Source organism: Danio rerio, chromosome 19 (assembly GCF_052040795.2).
Source record: "Danio rerio strain M-AB ecotype USA chromosome 19, GRCz13ab, whole genome shotgun sequence".
NCBI lineage: Eukaryota > Metazoa > Chordata > Actinopteri > Cypriniformes > Danionidae > Danio > Danio rerio.
In genome coordinates this window covers 12,807,501-12,827,540 of record NC_141039.2, presented here as the reverse complement: position 1 = coordinate 12,827,540, position 20,040 = coordinate 12,807,501, and the positions used below count along the sequence as shown (strand labels likewise).

Below are 20,040 nucleotides of genomic sequence, written 5' to 3'. Positions count from 1 at the left end.
ATGGCATATTTCTGCAGGCCGTTTCAGTGGCTCCATTCACTGTAATAATAAGCAGAAGGGGGAAAATGGTGTGTGTGATGGCTATTCCCAAGAGGAGGAGAGAGCAATTACATTGGGCTAGTAGAGAGAACCGTCGTATGTGAAGTTGCTGATCATTTTTGCCAGCGCCTGTCTAACGGCTCACGCCAAGAATAATTGGGGTGATCTGAGCCCCCAGTTTGCCTTTATGAAAGCACCAACATGTATCAGTGAAAGCTCGAGACTGAGGCTAAACACTTGAGTGCTGACATTCATCCATGTTAAAATGGTCATATCGAGACAAATTGATTTTGTTAGAAGAGTTCATCGTGGTTTATACACAGATTGTAACCTTCATAGCTCAAATCCCAAGTTAAAAAAAATTTCAAGGCAAGTTGCTAATATGATTTTCATTAAACATTTACTACTAAGGATAAAAGTTTGAGGCTATGTTGACTTTTCAGAGAGATAAAGAATTCAGAGTCCCTTGCTATAGACCTGTCCGAGTTTCCACACTTGATGTGATTTTGGCCACTCTTGAGTGCATAAACGCACTGGAAGTGTATGCTGGAAGTATGTACACTACATGCTTCAGAGAAGTATTCAAGTGTATGCCATCATGCGCAATATTCTGGAATTAAATTGTCTGCTTTTTGTTTATATCTCACAAGATGTTGCAGAAACTTTTTCAGTTTAAATTATACATTAATGATGACGAGTTCCACATTTTATTGGTATAGATCTCAGAGACATACATATACAGAAGAAATCAGAATTATTAAACCCCCTTTGAATTTTTTTTTTTTTTACATTTTTTTTCAAATTATGTTTACCAGAGCAAGAAAATTTTCACAATATGTCTGATAATATTTTTTCTTCTGGAGAAAGTCTTATTTGTTTTATTTCGGCTAGAATAAAAGCAGTTTTTAATTTTTTTAAAAAAATTTTAAGGGCATTATAATTAGCCCCTTTAAGCTATTTATCTTTTCGATAGTCTACAGAACAAACCATCATTATACAATAACTTGTCTAGTTACCCTTAACCTAATTAACCTAGTTAAGCCTTTAAATGTCACTTTAAGCTGTATAGAAGTGTCTTGAAAAATATCTAGTCAATTATTATTTTAAGATCAAATAAATCAGTTATTAGAAATTACTTATTAAAACTATTATGTTTAGAAATGTGTTGAAAAAATCTGAGTTAAACAGAAATTGGGGGAAAAATAAACAGAGGGCTAATAATTCAGGAGGGCTAATAATTCTGACTTCAACTATATATGTTTTTTTTTTCCTAAAATGTTTTTAAATGCAACAATTTGTGGTGTTACTACTCTTTTAAAAAGTCTAATTACATAGAATTCAATATAGTCAGATTAGCGGTGGATTGTAATTCTCTAGGGTATAATTTTAAAATAACAAAAACTTAATAATTTCTTCCTTAATCTGGAATAACAGTTTTGCATTTTTCAAGTTTCCTATCAGGTTAGAAATTCTGCGTCCACACTTTTGTATTATGACAAGTATGGACAAACTTCTAAGTGTAACCAGAGAACGTAATTGAGCTGCATCCAGCAAATTTCTTGCACTTAACATGCAAGAGACTGTAAAGTTCTTTCCCATTTTTTGCTTGGATGTTCAAAAGGTGGAAAACCTTTTACATTGATATAGTGTTAAAGAAAAACATCCAGATGGTGTCTACTCTGCATTTAGTATATAGATAAGTTCATCCCTCAGAAATCAAACTTTTAAATTCATATTATTAATAAGAAGCTATACAATATTATATTTGTGCATATACATTAGATTAGGCAGTACTGAAGCCAAATCTAGAGCTTATCTTACAAAATAACTTACAATAACGGTCCAAAAACTAGTACATGCAAATTTGTATGTTACAGAAAAGTGTTAAATAGTAATATAAAAAAAGGAAAATCAAGAAAAGCAAACAAATGTAAAAATTTAGTTTTATCAATATTTAGCTTGAATTTAATTGTATTGTCTTTCAATTTCTAAATATGTTTTAACTGAAATATTATTTTAATAAATATATCTTTTTAATAAATTAGTTTTGTTTAAATGCATCAAATACATGGTCTATATTCAGTGAGAAATGGATAAAAAAAAATCAAAATGGGGTTTATTATGGGGCTCAATTATGCCGAGCAGTGTATATGTTTGCACAAGCTCTGCAATTCATCGACATAGCCATTTTTATTAAATGTGCACAAGTTTAACTGGTCAAAGGGCAGACCTTGCCTAGGTATATACACATATCCTAAATAATGCTTTGAACTTTTTTTGGCCAGGTGGATGACATCCTTGGGGAAGAGAGTGACAATGAAAGCGAGGGGAAGGGGAAAGCGGGGAGGATAGAGGAGGAAGAGGAGGAAGTTCGGCCCCACACGAGTAAACAGAAGCCTCCAGCAACCGATCACATTCCACCATTGGCAGCTGCTGTAGAGGAAACATCCCAAAGGTCCACCAGCGAAGTCTGCGTAACGGAGAATGTGCTCAGGTATTACACGTCCACTGTCTTACTATTTAAAGATAAGCAAGTACACTCAACAACAACATAAACACAACATTTTTGTTTTTGTTCCCATTTTTTATGAGTGTTGGAATATTTAATCAATTCCATGCGTGTTCCATAAAAAGGCCAGGAGAGATTTTTCTTTAATGTTTAACATATTAGCAATTTTTTGTATACAAATGAATAATAATTTGATTCACAGAATTCTGTTATCCGCAAAGCAAGAGTTACATTCAGGGGTGCGCAACAGTTTTCATTTCCTGACTTCAGCTTAAATTGGCAGCTGATATTAACAGGTGGAGTTTAGTGAAATTCGTCACTTGTCAATCATTCTCCAGTCTTCCATTGGCCGCACCCATACATACGTCTTCTTTTTCTACTAAGGATGCTTTCACACCTAGACTTTTGTTTCAGAACCGGTCTCGTTTGCCCAGTTAGCGCGGTTCGTTTGGCGTATGTGAAACCAGCAACCAGCTCGGATCCACGCCAAATCAATTAGTCGGAGATCACCTGAATGAGGTGGTCTCGGCTTGATTGAAATGAACTCTTGAGCGGATCGATTGTTGTGAGAAAGCAAAACAATCTGAGCCTGGCCATATCACAGTTTATTATGGATATGTAATAGGCATATAAGGTTATAAGAAGAGAGAATTACAAGTAGGGCGGGAGGTCATTCCTACCGGTATATGTGTTTCATGTTAAAAATGAAAGTGAAAGCTTGCTGAACTATTAATGAGAGCTGTTTATCCTTTAGGAACATTAACGGTACTGCATTCTAGCCAAGGTCTATGCATGCTCTCATTTATATCTGGTGATGACGTCTGTGGGTGTCATCATTCAAAATTAAAGCGCAGCTTTCTGCTTATGTCTTATTGCTCATTGCCATAAATTAAAATAAGGACGTTTGACAGCTGAGTGGGACTCTGCTAAATAAACCATGAAACTCTGACCAATGTAAGGAGAGTTTACTCACACGTGATTTATTTTAGCTCTTGTGGTCCGTTTAGAAACTTTGCCGTGTGGAAGTGAACCGCACCAAGAACAAAGAGCAACATTGTAACAATTTGAATCCCTGTTTCGGAACAAATAAATCAATTCACAGGTGTGAAAGCACCCTAAATCTCTGCACAACGTCAAAAAGCACAAGACTTCTCAACTGCAAATTCTGCACTCACAGGATGTTTAGCTGCTGAGCTCAATTTAATTGTAGACTATCAGGCCTTTGCATTTCTAGTAGCTTCATCTACTTCTGCAAAAATGCTTTATTATAACATTCAACATTAGAACATGTTGCAAAACACATTCCACTCGAGAAGAAGTTTGCTTAATAAATATCCCCTTAAGCATTACAAATACAATTGTTTAACGAAAAGAAAAAGCAACAAAAATAATAAAAAATAATTATTTTTCACAACAAGAGTCTTAAGCTGCGCATATTTCCGTACTATTCTACTCCATTTTGTAGTGTAAGTAGTGCGTTCACACTGAAAACTCTAAAAAATAATAAGTGCACTTTAATTACCCAGATGATGCACTCATTCAGCCGCTAAAATGAAGTGTAATGATGGACACTTCACGCACTCAACGACCGCAGATTTGCTCACGTAGAGGAAGGGGTGGGGCTATCGGGCGCTCATGTTTAATACTCTATTTATTTTGGATGGTGAAAGCAAAATTCTCCTACGAGAGAGATTATAGCGCCTCCCGATGGAGAATGTGGTTATACTCATTGCAGGTATTATTTGATAGTTTGGTCATTTATTTCACTGAATTTCCGCTTGGTACAAAATATTAGTGCTCCATTTGGTACGACACCGTAGATATATTAACTAGATATCGCATAGGGACCCTGAGCATGCGTCAATAGCGCCACCACATTGGTACAGTGCTCCCAGGACAAATGTCAATCAACCGCACTAGTCAAGACAGTGTTATTATGTGAAGATGCTGGACTTTAGCGCTGTCTATGGGTGTAGTAACAAGCAAACAAAGAAAACAAAGCACAAAGGCATAACATTTTATAGGTAATATTAAGTTTTTTTCAGTTTTTGTATGTTCTGAACTGTTGTGCTAAACAGGTAACGTTATTAATGATAATACAGTCTCTAACTGCATTCACCATAAGGCAAAGCAGCTCCAACTCGCACTAAACACTCGGCTTATGCTAGTTTTGTTGAATAAAATCAGTAAACAATGCAAAAGAAATATAACAACGAGATCCTGCGCTGCCAGAAACTTGCATTATTGTTGGCTAAGTGAAAGAGTCGTTCGGGGGATTCATTCACAAACGAATCACTCCCTCAGTCAGTATGAGAAGTGAAAGCAGGAGAGACGCTGTGTTTCAGGACATGATTAGATCAAATTTAACTGGGAGGATGAATAGTACATTTCTGTACACACAAACACACGCTTTTTGTCAGGAATGCCTGTGCGGTCACTGATCCATCAATGTAGCAAAGTGATGTAAAATTATAAATTTCGTAATTAAAAAAAAAAAAATTACATACTAACATCCAGGAAAACTCCCGATCATAGATATATGTGTAGCGCTATATATGTGGAGCGCTACCCTGTACCAAGATGGCGGCGCTATTGACGCATTCCGTCCAATAGACAACAATAGGCCAGGCGACATCTAATGTATATATCTATTGTACGACACTACATACATATATTATGCTGTTGAGTGTGTAAGTGCATAGTGTGCCATTTGAGACGCAGCTTTAGTCTAAGATCTAAAACTTTTTTTTTAACTTTTTACACAAAAGGCCTGTTTCTCATTTCTTATTGTATGTTTTAAATCATATTTAGACACATTTGTGTTGAGTTTATATTGTTATTGAGTGTATAATTATATATGTTTTCACGTTGATGAAACTTGATTGATGAATAATATTATGGCACACAGTGTACCCTTTAAAATGAAGTACATGAAGAACTTCATTGACTAAAGGCTTAGCAATTAAGCTTGAAACCTCTTGCTTCAGTGGTGTTGATTAGCAACACTGCTGTGCCCGATTTCCAGCCTGCCCTTGTACTCCCGAAACCGCCACTGTCTTTGGCAAATAACTACCAGTTGCCATGGTTATGCCTGGAAGCAGATATCAAGCAGAAGGTAGGGTCGTGTCCTCTTACATCTTCCTGTCCAAGTACAAATGACCCACCCGTTGCCCAGAATTCTGTCCGACATTGGCATAGTCGGTAGGATGTTGTCAGATCGGCATGTGTGAGGAGCTTTTCTGGGCCAGCTCAATCTGTCTGGAGCTTCTTAACGGACAGGAAAGCAGGCTAGTCTTTTATCATACACCTCATACTGCACATATGTTCCACCGGAAAATTAGAGCCATCCCACTTTATCTAGTTTCTCTGCTTCCCGGCAGTCATTAGCTGTGATTCAGAGACCACATCGCTGTTTCTACTGCCTGTGGCAACTGAACGAATGCAGAAGCGTAATCGCTAGGAGTTGAGAGCAGTGAACAATGACACGAGTGAAGGGAAGAAAAAGGTATTTGAGTGTCTGAGATTGTCTGTTTGGCTCCAGAAGAACCTGCATCCTGTGATTACAGCTTCTGGTTTTTTCACCTGTCTTTCTCCTCGTGTTCTTTCCTTTTTACCTCTTCCACACTTTTGTGTTGTTTTCTAAAGGTGAATCTGAAATCATAGGATGGAAAATGGTTAACACTTACTGCATTATTGACGACAAACCCGTGCTGAAGCTGTAATTTTTCAGTACTACTGGTGTTGTAAAAAGGTTAAGACAATGTCTCATGCTGCGTTCACACCAGACGCAGAACGCGCGTCAAGCGCGAGTGATTTACATGTCAAGTCAATGCAAACGCGCGAATAGACATCCTGCGGCGCGATACGCGTGAATGGCGTGGTGCGAATGACTTAAATTGCGCGAATGGCGCGGGCCGAATTGAACGTTTTGCGCGTTTGACACGCTTAACGAGCGTTTCGCGCGAATCTCTCGAGTTCGAAAATCTGAACTTCAGCGTACATTCGCGCCGCGTTAACCAATCAGAAGCTTGCCCTTGTGGGGGCCTGATTGTGATGTAGAACCTGTGATGTAGAGCCTTCACCGACAACAGTTCATCAAACTCGGCTTGGCTCCGTCAGAAGCACCGCTGAAAGTCTCTGTCATCAGGGTTAAGTGTCTGGAAGAGTTTATGAGCTCACAGAGCTGGATGCACCTCTGAAAGGATGTAGTGGACTCAGACACGACCCTAAACGTATCAACGCTGTTTTTCAGTCTTCATAAAGCACATAAACACTGTTATTGTCTTCATAAAATCCATGTTAGACATTTAGCTATGAAGCTAGAGTCTTCGGGCAGACAGAAGCCTTGCCCATCATGCGAATCCGCGTCTGTTCTGAAGTGAATTTGACACGCGAATGAAGCGGGGTTTGACGCGCGAATGAAGCGAGTAAACTCAAATGTTTACGCGGCTATTTACGCGCGAATAGCGCGATTTATCCGCCCGTTCCGCGTCTGGTGTGAACACAGCATTACAAGGAGTTTTGCCATTTTTGTAGCATTGAAGCTTTGCAACATTCTCAATTGCACTTGTTTGACTGATTTTGCCTATATTGTCAATAGTCTACAGCACACAGTACTTAAAGTATTGTTCATTTACTACAGGCAGTGCAACTTTTTGCCATTAGAGTCTGCAGCGCAACATGCAAGCAGCGTTTTTGTCCTTTGTAATTGTGCGTACTGATCTAATATGGGAGACACAGGCAAATAAAATAGTTTTCACAATTTTTTGTTGCACAAAACTGTTCATGGAGCATCAAATGATCACAGTTCAATCACAGTTGACAATGTTTTCCATTCCTCTCTGGAACTTTGAATGTCTTGTGACTGTTGGTATCTAGGATGAGAGAGCGCTTGGATTTCATCTAAAATATCTTAGTTTGTGTTCTGATGACGAAAGATAGTTTATTAGGATCGAAACCACACAAGGATGAGTAATGATAACTGAATTTTTACTTTTGGGTAAACTAATCTGTTCATTTTGCTGCCATGTTTGTCAGATTTAGGGCATTATCACAATTATTATGACTAAATCAGGTAGAATTTTTTTTGTTTCATCTCAACAGTATTTTGGGACACAGCTGCAGCTACAAAATGTTCGTATAATTTGTCTGTTTTATTTTACAATGTACATTTACTTTTTTATTTATTACATTTCACAAAGTGTAATTTAGTTGTTTGTGATGTAAAACTTCTGCAAAGTTATACAAAACAAAGATCACTCTAAGCAGTTGCTGTCTTCTAGAGGGAAAGCTGTTGTCAAAGTGAGTCACCTGTAATTACAGTTTAGTTAGGATTGTGTTGTCGACGCCATGTCAAGAAGCATTAATTGCTGAGACAAAACGTTTATTCTAGCACGACATGTGCACTTTTACAAAAAACGTGAATGCTTTCAAATTAATAAATTATATTTTCACTTTTTTGTTTATGTATTGAAAACATTTTTTAAAACTCTCATTTTCAGAGGTGATTAATTAACACAGTTATTTATTGGCCATTGTGTTTAATAAATGAGTGTAATTGGTGGTTATTCTCAGAATCCCAAAAAACAAGGAGAATGAAAACTAATGTAACATGCGCAGATATAACTGAATGCCTCAAATTGACTTTGATTTTAAATCATGCAAGTCATAATATATATACTGTAGTTTAATTGTACAGCAGCATTTGTAGCCCAAAATCATGAATTTGTAGGGTTTGATTTGCATAATTTTGTTTTGATGCTGGTGTAAAGAGGAATTGAACGGCTGTGCACTTCATAATGCATCATAAACTAATTTAAAAGTCGCCACTGTGATGGTGGTTTGAGTTGTTAATCCTACTTATATCTTGCACTGTAAAAAAGGCTGGGTTCAAAAAAATCTTTTTTTTCCTTTTTTTTTTTGCAAATGTGGATTAAACCTAAAACAATTAAATTGTCCAAAATACATCTTTAGAATTGTGTTGTTTAAACTCATTTTAAATAAGTTGTTTGAACAAGCAAGAATTTTTTTTTTTAAAGTGTGGGCTTTTATTGATATGGCAAAATCAATGCCTTTCTTACTGTTACCTGTATTTGGCAGAACTGAGGACAGAGCTGAAATGCATGCACTCAAAAAAAAATATATATATATTATTATATATATATTAGTATTATAATATTATATAGTATATTAATAGTAATATATATTATATATATATATATATATATATATATATATATATATATATATATATATATATATATATATATATATATATATTATATATATATATATATATATATATATATATATATATATATATATATATATATATATATATATATATATATATATATATTAGTAGTGCATATACAAATTAACTACTAATATGACAAGAATAGGCTACAATAAGCACATTACTCTTTTAATATGATTATCAGTGATTTAATTATATTCAATATGAATATTGGCCAGTGGTTGCCATCTGGAAACTTTGAATGAAAAATGCCTGCTCTTTAAGATAGAAATAAAATAATGACAGCAACTCTTTGTGCCATTAACAATGTTGCTCCATAATGTATATATTGTAACAGAATTTGTGTGTAACCCACTCAATTTAATTCAGTCTTTCCTATACATGCACTTTTGTTAAGACTTTGCAACATTTACCGAAATGGCCATTAGTTTCTAGAGGTTTAAGTTCTTGTTTTCTTTTCATTCTAATAAATTTAGTTTGATTTGCTCCACCACTCCATTTTGAGTTAATAATTGGCAGAAGATTATTGATTTAGCTAGATATGATGCTATAGAAACATTATGTATCTAATATATGCATTTTCTCTCTCATTAATGAAAACTATAAACGTTCTTGATTTTAATTTGTATACACTTCCATGGAGCTGCTGTTGTTTTTCCACATGCAATGAACGAATTTTCTTTAAGAATGAAAAATGATGTGCACTGAGGCACTGCAGAGTAAGAAGAAGAGCATTTCAGAAAATGACAATGACTATGAATTCAGGTTCCAGTCCAATTTTGCTCTCATTTAGCACACAATACACAGATTTAAACGGGTAGTTCATCCAACATTTACCCTCCTGTCATTTCTCTCACGTTACAAAGCTAAGTGAGTCACCATGAAATTAAATTTCAGATTGTCTTATGTAATATTGCAGCATTTAAAGGGACAGATCACCCAAATATGACAAATCCGCCCTCATTTACTCACCCTTGACTTGTTCCATAATCAGTTTGACTTTTTTTTTTGTTCTGTTGAACACAAAAGATGATGGGTGAACTGTCACTTCTATATATTTGCTGATTGAATTACCTTCATGATCCTCAATCAAAAACTCCCCTCTTTACATCTTTTCTGTCAATACCCAGACTCAGTCTGCATCTCATACTGTAAAAAGATGCAATCTGTAAGTTTCCTTAATATTAACGGCGAGTAACTGTAAACTGACTTTCCCGGAATTCCCTGCACGATACTTCAATTTTTATGCTTTTTTTGTTGACGTTACTTTCATTCTTTTTATATATTTTCCCCATATATAGCAGTGGTGTACATTGGAGTTTTATGTTACATCTATTGTTGATAAATAGTGTTAATTGCATTTCTTTAATTATATGTTACTATGATGGTGTTTTGTAGTTTCACTGAGCATGTTTTTCTATTTGTGGGAATTATTGTTTGAAATGAAGATTGGTTCTTTATAGGATTTTCTTACCACCATATGCTTATGGTTGTGTTTTGTATGTGTAAAAAAGAATATATAACGTTATACACTCATCGACCACTTTATTAGGTACACCTCACTAGTACTGGGTTGGACACTTTTGCCTTCAGAACTACCTTAATTCTTTGTGGCATAGATTCAACAAGTAGCGGGAAATTTTCCTCAGAGATTTTGGTCCATATTGACTTAATCGCATAATGCTGTTGCTGCAGATTTATCAGCTGCACATCCATGATGTGAATCTCCTGTTCCACCACATCCCAAAGTTGCTCTATTGGATTGAGAGCTGGTGACTTTGGAGGCCATTTGAGTACAGTGAACTCATTGTCATGTTCAAGTAACCAGTCTGAGATGATTCACACTTTATGACATGGTGCGTTATCCTGCTGGAAGTAGCTATCAGAAGATGGGTACACTGTGTTTATAAAGGGATGGAAATGGTCAGCAACAATACTCAGGTAGGCTGTGGCGATGACACAATGCTTAATTGGTATTAATAAGCTCAAAGTTTGCCAAGAAAATATCTCCCACACCATTACACCACCAGCAGCCTGAACCGTTGATACAAGACAGGCTGGATCCATGCTTTCATGCTGTTGACGCCTAATTCTGACTCTACTAGCCAAATGTTGCAGAAGAAATTAAGACGCATTAGACTAGGCAACGATTTTTCAATCTTCTAATGTCCAATTTTGGTGAACCTGTGCGAATTTTAGCCTTAGTTTCTTATTAGTGTACAGGAGTGGTCTTTTGCTGCGGTAGCCCATCTGCCTCAAGGCCTGTGTGTGAGGCCTTCCACACACCTTGGTTGTAACGAGTGGTTATTTGAGTTACTGTTGCCTTTCTCAGCTCGAACCAGTCTGGCCATTCTTCTCTGACCTCTGGCATCAACAAGGCATTTGCGCTTACAGGACTGCCATTCACTGGATGTTTTCTCTTTTTTCGGACCATTTTCTGTAAACCCTATAGATCAGGGATGTCAAACTCAATTCCTGAAGGGCTGCAGCCCTGCACAGTTTAGTTCCACCTCTAATTAAACACACCTGATCATACTAATTGAGTCCTTCAGGTTTGTTTGAAACCTACAGGTTAGTGTGTTGGAGCAGGGTTGGAACTAAACTGCAGGGCTGCGGCCCTCCAGGAATTGAGTTTGACACCCCATGCTATAGATGGTTGTGCGTAGAAATCCCAGTAGATCAGCCATTTCTGAAATACTTAGACCAGCCCATCTGGCACAAACAACTATGCCACATTCAAAGTCACTTAAATCACCTTTCTTCCCCATTCTGATGTTCGGTTTGAACTTTAGCAGATCATCTTGACCATCTCTACATCCCTAACTGCATTGAGTTGTTGCCATATGATTGGCTGATTAGAAATTTGCTTGAATGAGTAGTTGGACATTTGTACCTGATAAAGTGTTGCTACTTAACAACATTGGTGTATTAAGAGTATAAATGAATAGAATATGGTAGTTTAATGTAAAAATGTACAATTTTTACTATGGTTTGTACCATATTTTTAGCAGTAATATACTGGCAACCACAGCTGGCTTTTTTCCATAAACTACAGTTGTTTTTTATTTGTTTTTGTTTTTCAGAAACCACATACATCCAGTCAGTTCTACATAGACAAAAATCAATTGTTGTCTTCATTTAACTCAGATATAAGGTCAGAATAGGAAAGAAAAGACTATCACAACTTCCATTTCATGCTGATGCTAAACTAAATGAAAAATTGTAGTTTATATACAGTACTCTGTCAAAAACCTTCATATTTCTGTCATGCCTGTGTATGTCATTGATTATGATGTCTATATGATGTTTTTTTTTCTGCACCATGCCATGAATAATCTTGTTTTTCTGTGACAGTTACAGTGGTAATCGTCTAGCATCATACTGTAGTGATGAAGTGATAACATCTGTCCGTCTGTTAGCTTGCAGTAATGAACTGTCCTTTGGCATGTTGAGCAATTTGTGAAGTTTCTGCCCGCACTAGATAAGGTCATGTGATGTCACTATCACAGCTCCTGTTGTGCGTCTGAATGACCCACCAGTCTCGACTCGAGCAACTGTGTGGCTGGCAGAGAAAATGCTCTGTGATTATGGAAGAAGAGCCACTGGCGGTAGCAGGCTTTGAATAATAGAGATGGGCAGTGCAGCTTATCTCAAACACAGAACCCACCTGAGACAGATTCCTCTGCCCACCGGCCACAAGTTAGCTTCAGTAAATAACACTTTTTCCCGGCAGGGTGAGCACCACATTTCAAGATAATCAAATCATGTTTATGAATTGTTTACTCACAGAATATAGACATTATCTCTGTCTGTTTTTCTGTTTCTTTGATTGGGTTGAATCTGAGAACTGAGTTTATTTCTTGTTCTTTTTCTCATGGTTAAATGGAGTTGTAATTTCTGATGACAGCTGATCACACAAAGAAATGTCCAAATCCTATCACATGATCAGAAATCGGGTCCAATCACACGGTTTCAGACTTGATCAGATTTGGGCTTTACCTCCTGATTGGGACTCTGATTGGGAATATATATGTATATACGCTCTCATTATTTTTTTCATGACTTCACACTGCAACAGCAACTTGAAATCACTTTGTGGCAGATGCTATTGGTTAAACAGCAGCAAAGTAGAACATGAAAGCAGCTTAAATCAGAAAGAGCGAGTATACTTGTGGTCTGGAGGTATAAAGTTGATGATGACAACATTATTATCATATCTGTAAACTCTCCCGGGTATTTTAGGTTGAGGTGCTATATGTTTTTATATTAGTTTTTTTAAATATAAATATATTTACTGTAGCATTAAATTCCAAAAATGAATAATTTATTTTATTTATTACTTATTGTTAAAGCTACCTCACAGAAGTGCTCTGTTCGTTAACAGAGTTGTTGAATGTTAAAATTAGGGGAATTAAATAAAAAAAAAAGGAAACATTCTTGATCTGTTTCTTCCCTCTTCTTTTTTCTTTTTTATTTGTTATAGAAGTATTGGATCAGGTTTTGTTATCGGTAGATACTCAAAATCAAATGACTCTGACTCGAGGGCAAAAAAACCTGATCGGGACATCCCTAATCACATGCATTACTAATTCAGCTTAAAGCTGAAAAATTGTATTTTTAAAGCAGTAATCAACACGAAGAATATTACAGTATATCTATACCTGAAAATATTGTTTATTTGTAGTTTTGTGTGTGTGTTAGCAATGAGGTACCTTGAGCAACCTACCAAAGGAAAAACGGTAGAAAAATGCAACTTAAATAAAGATTAACAAAAGATTTATTTAATGATTAAGGGAGGGTTCCAAGAAAGCTTCAAGAGGGAGTTCAAGCCAAAACAACAAACAAAAAGTTCTCTAACTGATAGAAAGGGAAGAAGTAAATAATCTATTAAAGAAAAGAAAAAAAAAAAAACATCAAAAATACCCTCACTCCCTTACTAACATAAAAAGAAAAATGGCACCCACTCTCCACTAACCCAATCCCAAATTATCAAAAAGTAAAGAGTCAATAACAAAGTAGTATTGAATGATTTTAAGTAAACTCACAACCAAAAAGAGTTTCTGTGGCAAAAGCTACATAAGATGGGCAACAGCATTAACAGAACTAAATTAAAGCTCCTAATCAACAGATAATGCTTTTAAGGATCAAAAGAAAAATGTAAAGCCTCACAAAAGAGCCTCCGCACACACAAAAACACACTGTTCTAGAGGACAATGCTGCCTAAATGCACACTGTTTTTCTCATCCTCCTATCGGTGAGCAGTTCATAAGTGGCAGCAGGTGATGGTCAACCTTGAGAAAGAAAAAAGCAAATACAAAACAGAAACAAATACGTCCTGTGGTGTTACATTGCCATTTCTTTTTTAATCAATTTTCATTTACAAACTGCTAATACATTTTGCATTATTACAAACTAAATTCTATTCCACTTAATTTCAGTGCATGAATTGCTATAGAAACAAAAGCAAAAGCTGGAAAATCACAATATTAAAAATGTGTCCAGTTTAAATAATTTTATGTTGGCCATTAACTTATTCATGGCTGAATTTAAAATAATTTACTTTTGTATTTTTTGTAACGTAATAATTAACCAAAGTAGGATTTAGATATTACAGCTTAAGTTGTTTATTATTTATTCAAACTTTATCACAGACCTAAAAAATAACTAATTCATAACATCTTAAGGTTATTGCACACTAAACACCAAATTTTCGTCGATAATTTCTGCATGTTAAAACCTCACGTTGTGTCAATCGTATTGACACACTACCTCTGAAAGTTTCGTTTGTCAAATTTTTTTTTATAAAAATCTAACTGGGTTCATTTTTTCCACTTTTTGCATCTGAAAAAGCACTTTGGGAGGTGTTTTGACAGTTTAGAGCCACCATAAAGACAGAATGTGGCGGGCAGTTGAGAACCTCTATATGCTCTATATGCTGCAGTGGCTACCTCTGCCCTGCTGCTGCTGCTTGGTGTGTCTGTGTGTGTGCCCATACATTTGACATTTTAATATAAAGCATGGTCCACTTCCCGTTTGTTGCTTCAACACGTCAACCATCTATTCTAATGTCCACAGGTACTGCCAGTATATGTTCAGGATTTGCTTACATACGGGAATGTGTGATGTATCACAAGCAATGCATCAACATTTCACAGATTTTCTGAATTAAACTTTGCATTTGGGGATAATCATAGTGCAGCTCTTTGATAATAATATCTCTCATTCCTCTCTATGCAGTATTGGATGAACACATAATGTAGGCTATTCTTCTTTCTTTCTCTATTTTAAAGAAGAGAGAACAAAGTATCGCTGCTTACACTGACTCCAAAATGTTTTGCGTTTTTCATAATCGAATTATTAATACGCATCGGACTTGAATATTCAAAATATATGAATATGAAAAAAAACAACAACAGACAATAACAATTTAGAAAAAAATACAATAAAACCAATAAAACTAGCTCTGATTAGTTAGTTGCAACACCACAATAAATGTGGCTATACTTTTAGACAACAGCAATGAAGTCGTTTGCTAAATGAATAATTCCAGCCAAGTCCTTTACAACCAGTTGGTTGGGAAAGGAAATTAGGCCATAAACTTTTACAACTTTACACACCAACGAATAATGCGCTAGTAGGGAAAGAGATATTCTAATTCTAGGCCCATTTTTATTGGACAAAAATAAATGCAGCCTCACGACTGTCTGAGGTATTGTTAGCCGTTTGCCAATAATTTGAACTCTACAGACTTTTAAAGAGACAGCGCACATTTAAAGATGGCTAGAGTCAGGTGGAGTCCATTGTTTGAGCACAGAATGACACGTTTAACATTTATAATTTTAGATTTTTATTGGGAAATTTGAATTTGAAATTTAGTTTTATTGGGCAAAATAAGTGCATCCTCATGACTGATATATTGTTGGCCATTTGACTATAATTTAAAGGTGCAGTAGGGGATTGACTTCAGAAACATTTTTGTTGTGCTGGTTGAAAGTCTTTTCACATTCTGATGGTAATGGTTCAAGTAAATGATCTAAATGTATTTTTTAATGTGTTTTTATATTCTGGGTAAGGCATATGATAAAACAATTAAATTCAAAGTAGCCGGAAGTCATTCATTTTCAATGAGAGCCGGCGAGGAGCAGCGCGGCGCGTCTTCGCCGGTGTGGGCGTCGAGGAGGGTTGAAACATTCATTAAATAAGTTACTAGTGAGTTACTGATGTGCATTAATGTTATTTATATTTATCTTTAAAAAAGCGGGAATCTCACGTGACAGTACAAAACAGCATTGCTGCTTCAGGATATTTCAGACATATGGACACATTGGATAATTAAGTGGAACAAAGCCAGACCACACGCAACTTTTGATCTTCCATTGTTATATTAGTTTGATAAGAATTGCGCAACATTTTTATGCTAGAAAGCATGTTTTAAGAAGCAATATAACTGAGGTATACATACATTAACATAATGTAACTGATATGCTGCAACGGCTCCTTTAAATACGAGATCAATGTGTCGAATTTTGACACTCTCGCTGCCCGAGCTGGAGGCAGACAGCGTTGTTGCCAGGGTGGCCAGTGCTCACTGCTTTCGGTGTGAACGCACAGTAATGCACCTTTAATCTCTGAAGACTTTTAAAGAGACAGCGCATATTTAAAAATGGTTAGAAACACAGGTGGAGTTCATTGGTTGATCACAGAATGACACATTAAACTCTCTTCATCCACCTGTGTTCTCCTTCATCTCCTCCTCATCCTCCTCTGCATCTCCAGAGCTCCTGTAATTGCAATCAGTCTCCAGCTCCGTATCCTATGTGCTTGAGAGCATTTGATTTACGTCATTGGCGTCCTTAGAGAGTCTAGAAGGTTTGACCGTTGATTTGGAGAGCTCTTCGCTGATCAGTGTGTGGGCGCTAAAGCCGTTGCTTATATGATGGTCATTACAGTATCACCAGACCAAGACTTGAACGTCATAATTGAGCCATAAATAATAAATAGCAGCTGGCGGTTTACTCATGTCGAGTTTAAGGTCAAGTACTATAAATTGTCAGTAATAGCACTGCATGTGGTCTTGTTTTCCTCTTTACTTCATTTCCTAGTTTTGTTCATTGAATTCTTTACCAATTGCAATTTTCCCTACAAACCTTAACCAGTTTTGCTCAACTACAATGTTGCTATAAAGTTATTTCAAAGAGTTGAGAAGCAATGATGTGGAGGTGAAATCTTATTATAGACAAATAGTAATCTCAAAATACCCTTAAACCTTTAACTGCCCCTCCAAGAAAAAAAATTGTATTGCATTTTTTAACTTCTAATGTCAATAGTTAACAATTTTATTGCATTTTTAACACACCCCATGATTTCTAAAATATCAATCTCTACCAAATTGTATAGATATCGGTTTATAGGTACTGGAATTAATATGTATGCTATGAAAAATCTGAAAATAAGAAGTGCACGACCAATTTATTTAAAAACATAATCAAAATAAAAAAATTTTGAATACTAAATCATCTTTATTTTTAAGTCCGCCATAAAATATTTTAGATTATCATTTAACCTGTTTTTTTTTTTTTTTTTTTTTTTTACAATAAGACCAAAATCAAGTGTAGTGCAACAGAATTAGGTTTGTTTGATTTATTTATTCATTCATTTATTTATTCATTTATTTCATTATTTATTTATTTTTTATATATATTTATTTTTGGGTAATCAGCAATGCTATGTAGTGTAAACCATTATGCAAAACAGTCATTCTTTAAATGACTTCACAGTCATTATTTCAAACAGGTAAAACACGGTCAACCATTTGGTAGAGCAGACAGTGAAAGGATTAAAGGGATAGTTCACTCCAAAATTAAAATTCTGCCATCATTTACTCAATTTTTTTTTTATATTTTGAAGACCGGTGTAAACTTTTGACTTCTGTAGTATATGTGTTTTATACTATGGATGTCAATGGTTACAGGTTTTAAAGAGTCTTCAAAATATTGTCTTTTGTGTTCAACAGAGCAAACAAATTCAAACTGGTTTGTTACAAGCAAAGATGGCAGACTTTTCAGTTTTGGGTGAACTACACCTTTAAGGTGTGTTTTTGTGTTTTCTACCAAGATTTGATGGTAATGAGAGGTAAAAGGAATTTTGTTCAAGCCACCAGTCAAAGTCTTGTTTTAATTTGTGACATTTAATAACATTTTTAGTTTTTAAAATGACTTCTCAAATAAAGACTTTGGATTTTTTTTGTTTTTAAGTTATTTTTAAACACAATTCTTAATTGAAAAGAGGTTGCATCTGGTTTAGTGGTACAGAGAGAAATATAAGTATTAGATGAATATTAGATTTGTCTTTTTTGTGTTTTTATTATGGTGGCCGAGAGAGCTTAACGTGCTGCAATTGAAGAAAACATGTGCTATTACAAAAAACGCCAGCAAATTGAGAAAATATCTTCATCAGTTTGACAGCACACATGCTGCAAATCCTCACAACACAAACACATTAAAAAAAGCACTGCATTTTCACACAACACAACGGAAATGTTTCAAAGAGACCCTAAAATGTGATGGAGTCGGCTATTTAGGTTATGGTTAATTTAATAGTTAATATTAATATATATAATATTGGTTAATTAATATATACTAAAGACGCGGGAATTGGTATATTTAAGGGCCATGAAACCCCCCTGTTTAAGCAGGGTTTTTTCACAACCCTTCTAATTTGGAAAGAGTCAGGAAAGTGGGCATGTCCAGCTCTGTTTAGGGGGGAGTGTCGGAGGAGGGAAAGGGAAGGTCCATAAAAATTTGCATAAAAATGGGAGTGTCGGTTCGGGCATGCCCTGATTTTCACAGAGGCAAAACAAAATACAGATGCAGGGAAGAAAGACAGTGACTGTGTTTACATGGACATCAGTAATCTAATTATTTGCCAAATTATTAAATGGTAGACTTTAACGGCAGTTTTGGCTCTTTCATTCAGGAATTTTATTCATGCCCCTCATGACAAACAAGATATTTGATTCAAGAAGCTGCTGGAAACGTGCATTTTTCATGCAATATTTGATAACGCTATGCGAATGAGAGAAAAAAACCCTCCGCATTTCTCTTGGTAGGTAGCGTTAGAAAGCCTGTGTGTTATTCCTGTCACAAAATGCGGCAAAAATCCTACACGACGGAAATAGTTTGATTGTGGTACTTACATGTTTACACTCGGAGAGCAGCATTTACAGCAGATTTTTCAGTCCTTAATATTGTAGTAATATTACCGTTTGGTAAACTTTATTACCTTAGAAATCATTTGACTAAGGTGTGTCTTTAAACACTGGAAAAGTACTGCTGACGATACGAACTAACTTTGCCTCAGAATAAACAAAAAAAGAACACTGATCGCTCACTTACCAAATCTGGAAAGGACAATCCACACCAACTGGAGTTGCATCTTTATTTAAAGGAGACGAGCATCAAATCCGGATTTCACCATTTCCAGATGAGAAAAGCTCTCGGGTAAACAATGTTCCTTAGACACGTATTTCTGTCGCACGTCGCGTGCACTGTAATCCACGTGAGTCCAGCTGTCCTCTCATAGAAGGAAAATTAAAACAAAACCTTCACTGCAGCCAATTATAAAAGCAACACTGGCGACCCGTGTCTCCAAACAATGCATGTTCTCTCGCTTGTTTTGGCAACAACGTGGCATCTCTCTGCCCTCTGAACACTGTAATAGGTAAAAACAGTCTTCGAAGCTGTCATGCATATTAATGAATTTGCACCACATACACAATAGAGCGTGCTGATTGGTTTAAACCAAGTCTTACTCATGAATGAATGCAGCACACTCAGAGACGTAATAAGGTACTCCCAGGTACAGACGTCCAGACTACACGCTGGAATACACGCTAAGATCTCAAGGCCGTGACGCAGCTTCAAAAATTTGTTTCAAACCGGAAGTATGAATTTGCTCGAAATAATGTAACTACAACCATTTTTCACTTTTGAGTGAAATGTATGTGTCCTAATAGTGTTTTTAGCAGTGTGGGACACAGTGGGACCGTCAACAGCACAGAAAATGTGTTTTGGTGTTTCGTGTCCTTTTAAAATAAAAAAATAAAAAAAACACCTTTCAAAAATCACCTACAACTTCAGTGAGCAATTGTCATGGCACAGCAGCGACTGTCACATTTTTGGGTTGCCTTTAAAACGTTCATGTTGTATTGTGTTCTATTGTGTTGTGGGAAAATGCA

The 20,040-nt window shown here is 35.9% G+C and overlaps 1 protein-coding gene across 8 annotated transcripts in view; it reads left to right on the top strand.

Annotated features, from left to right (window-relative positions):
- ctdp1 (CTD (carboxy-terminal domain, RNA polymerase II, polypeptide A) phosphatase, subunit 1) overlaps positions 1 to 20,040 on the top strand; it is a 214,229-nt gene that overhangs the window by 123,449 nt on the left and 70,740 nt on the right. For all 8 annotated transcript variants that reach the window (XR_015515860.2, XR_015515861.2, XR_015515858.2 and 5 more), the window contains 1 exon segment: positions 2,325 to 2,533. Coding sequence is in view for 2 of the 8 variants with exons in the window: in NM_001002873.1 (NP_001002873.1) it covers positions 2,325 to 2,533 (209 nt within the window). In the remaining 6 variants the exon portion in view is untranslated.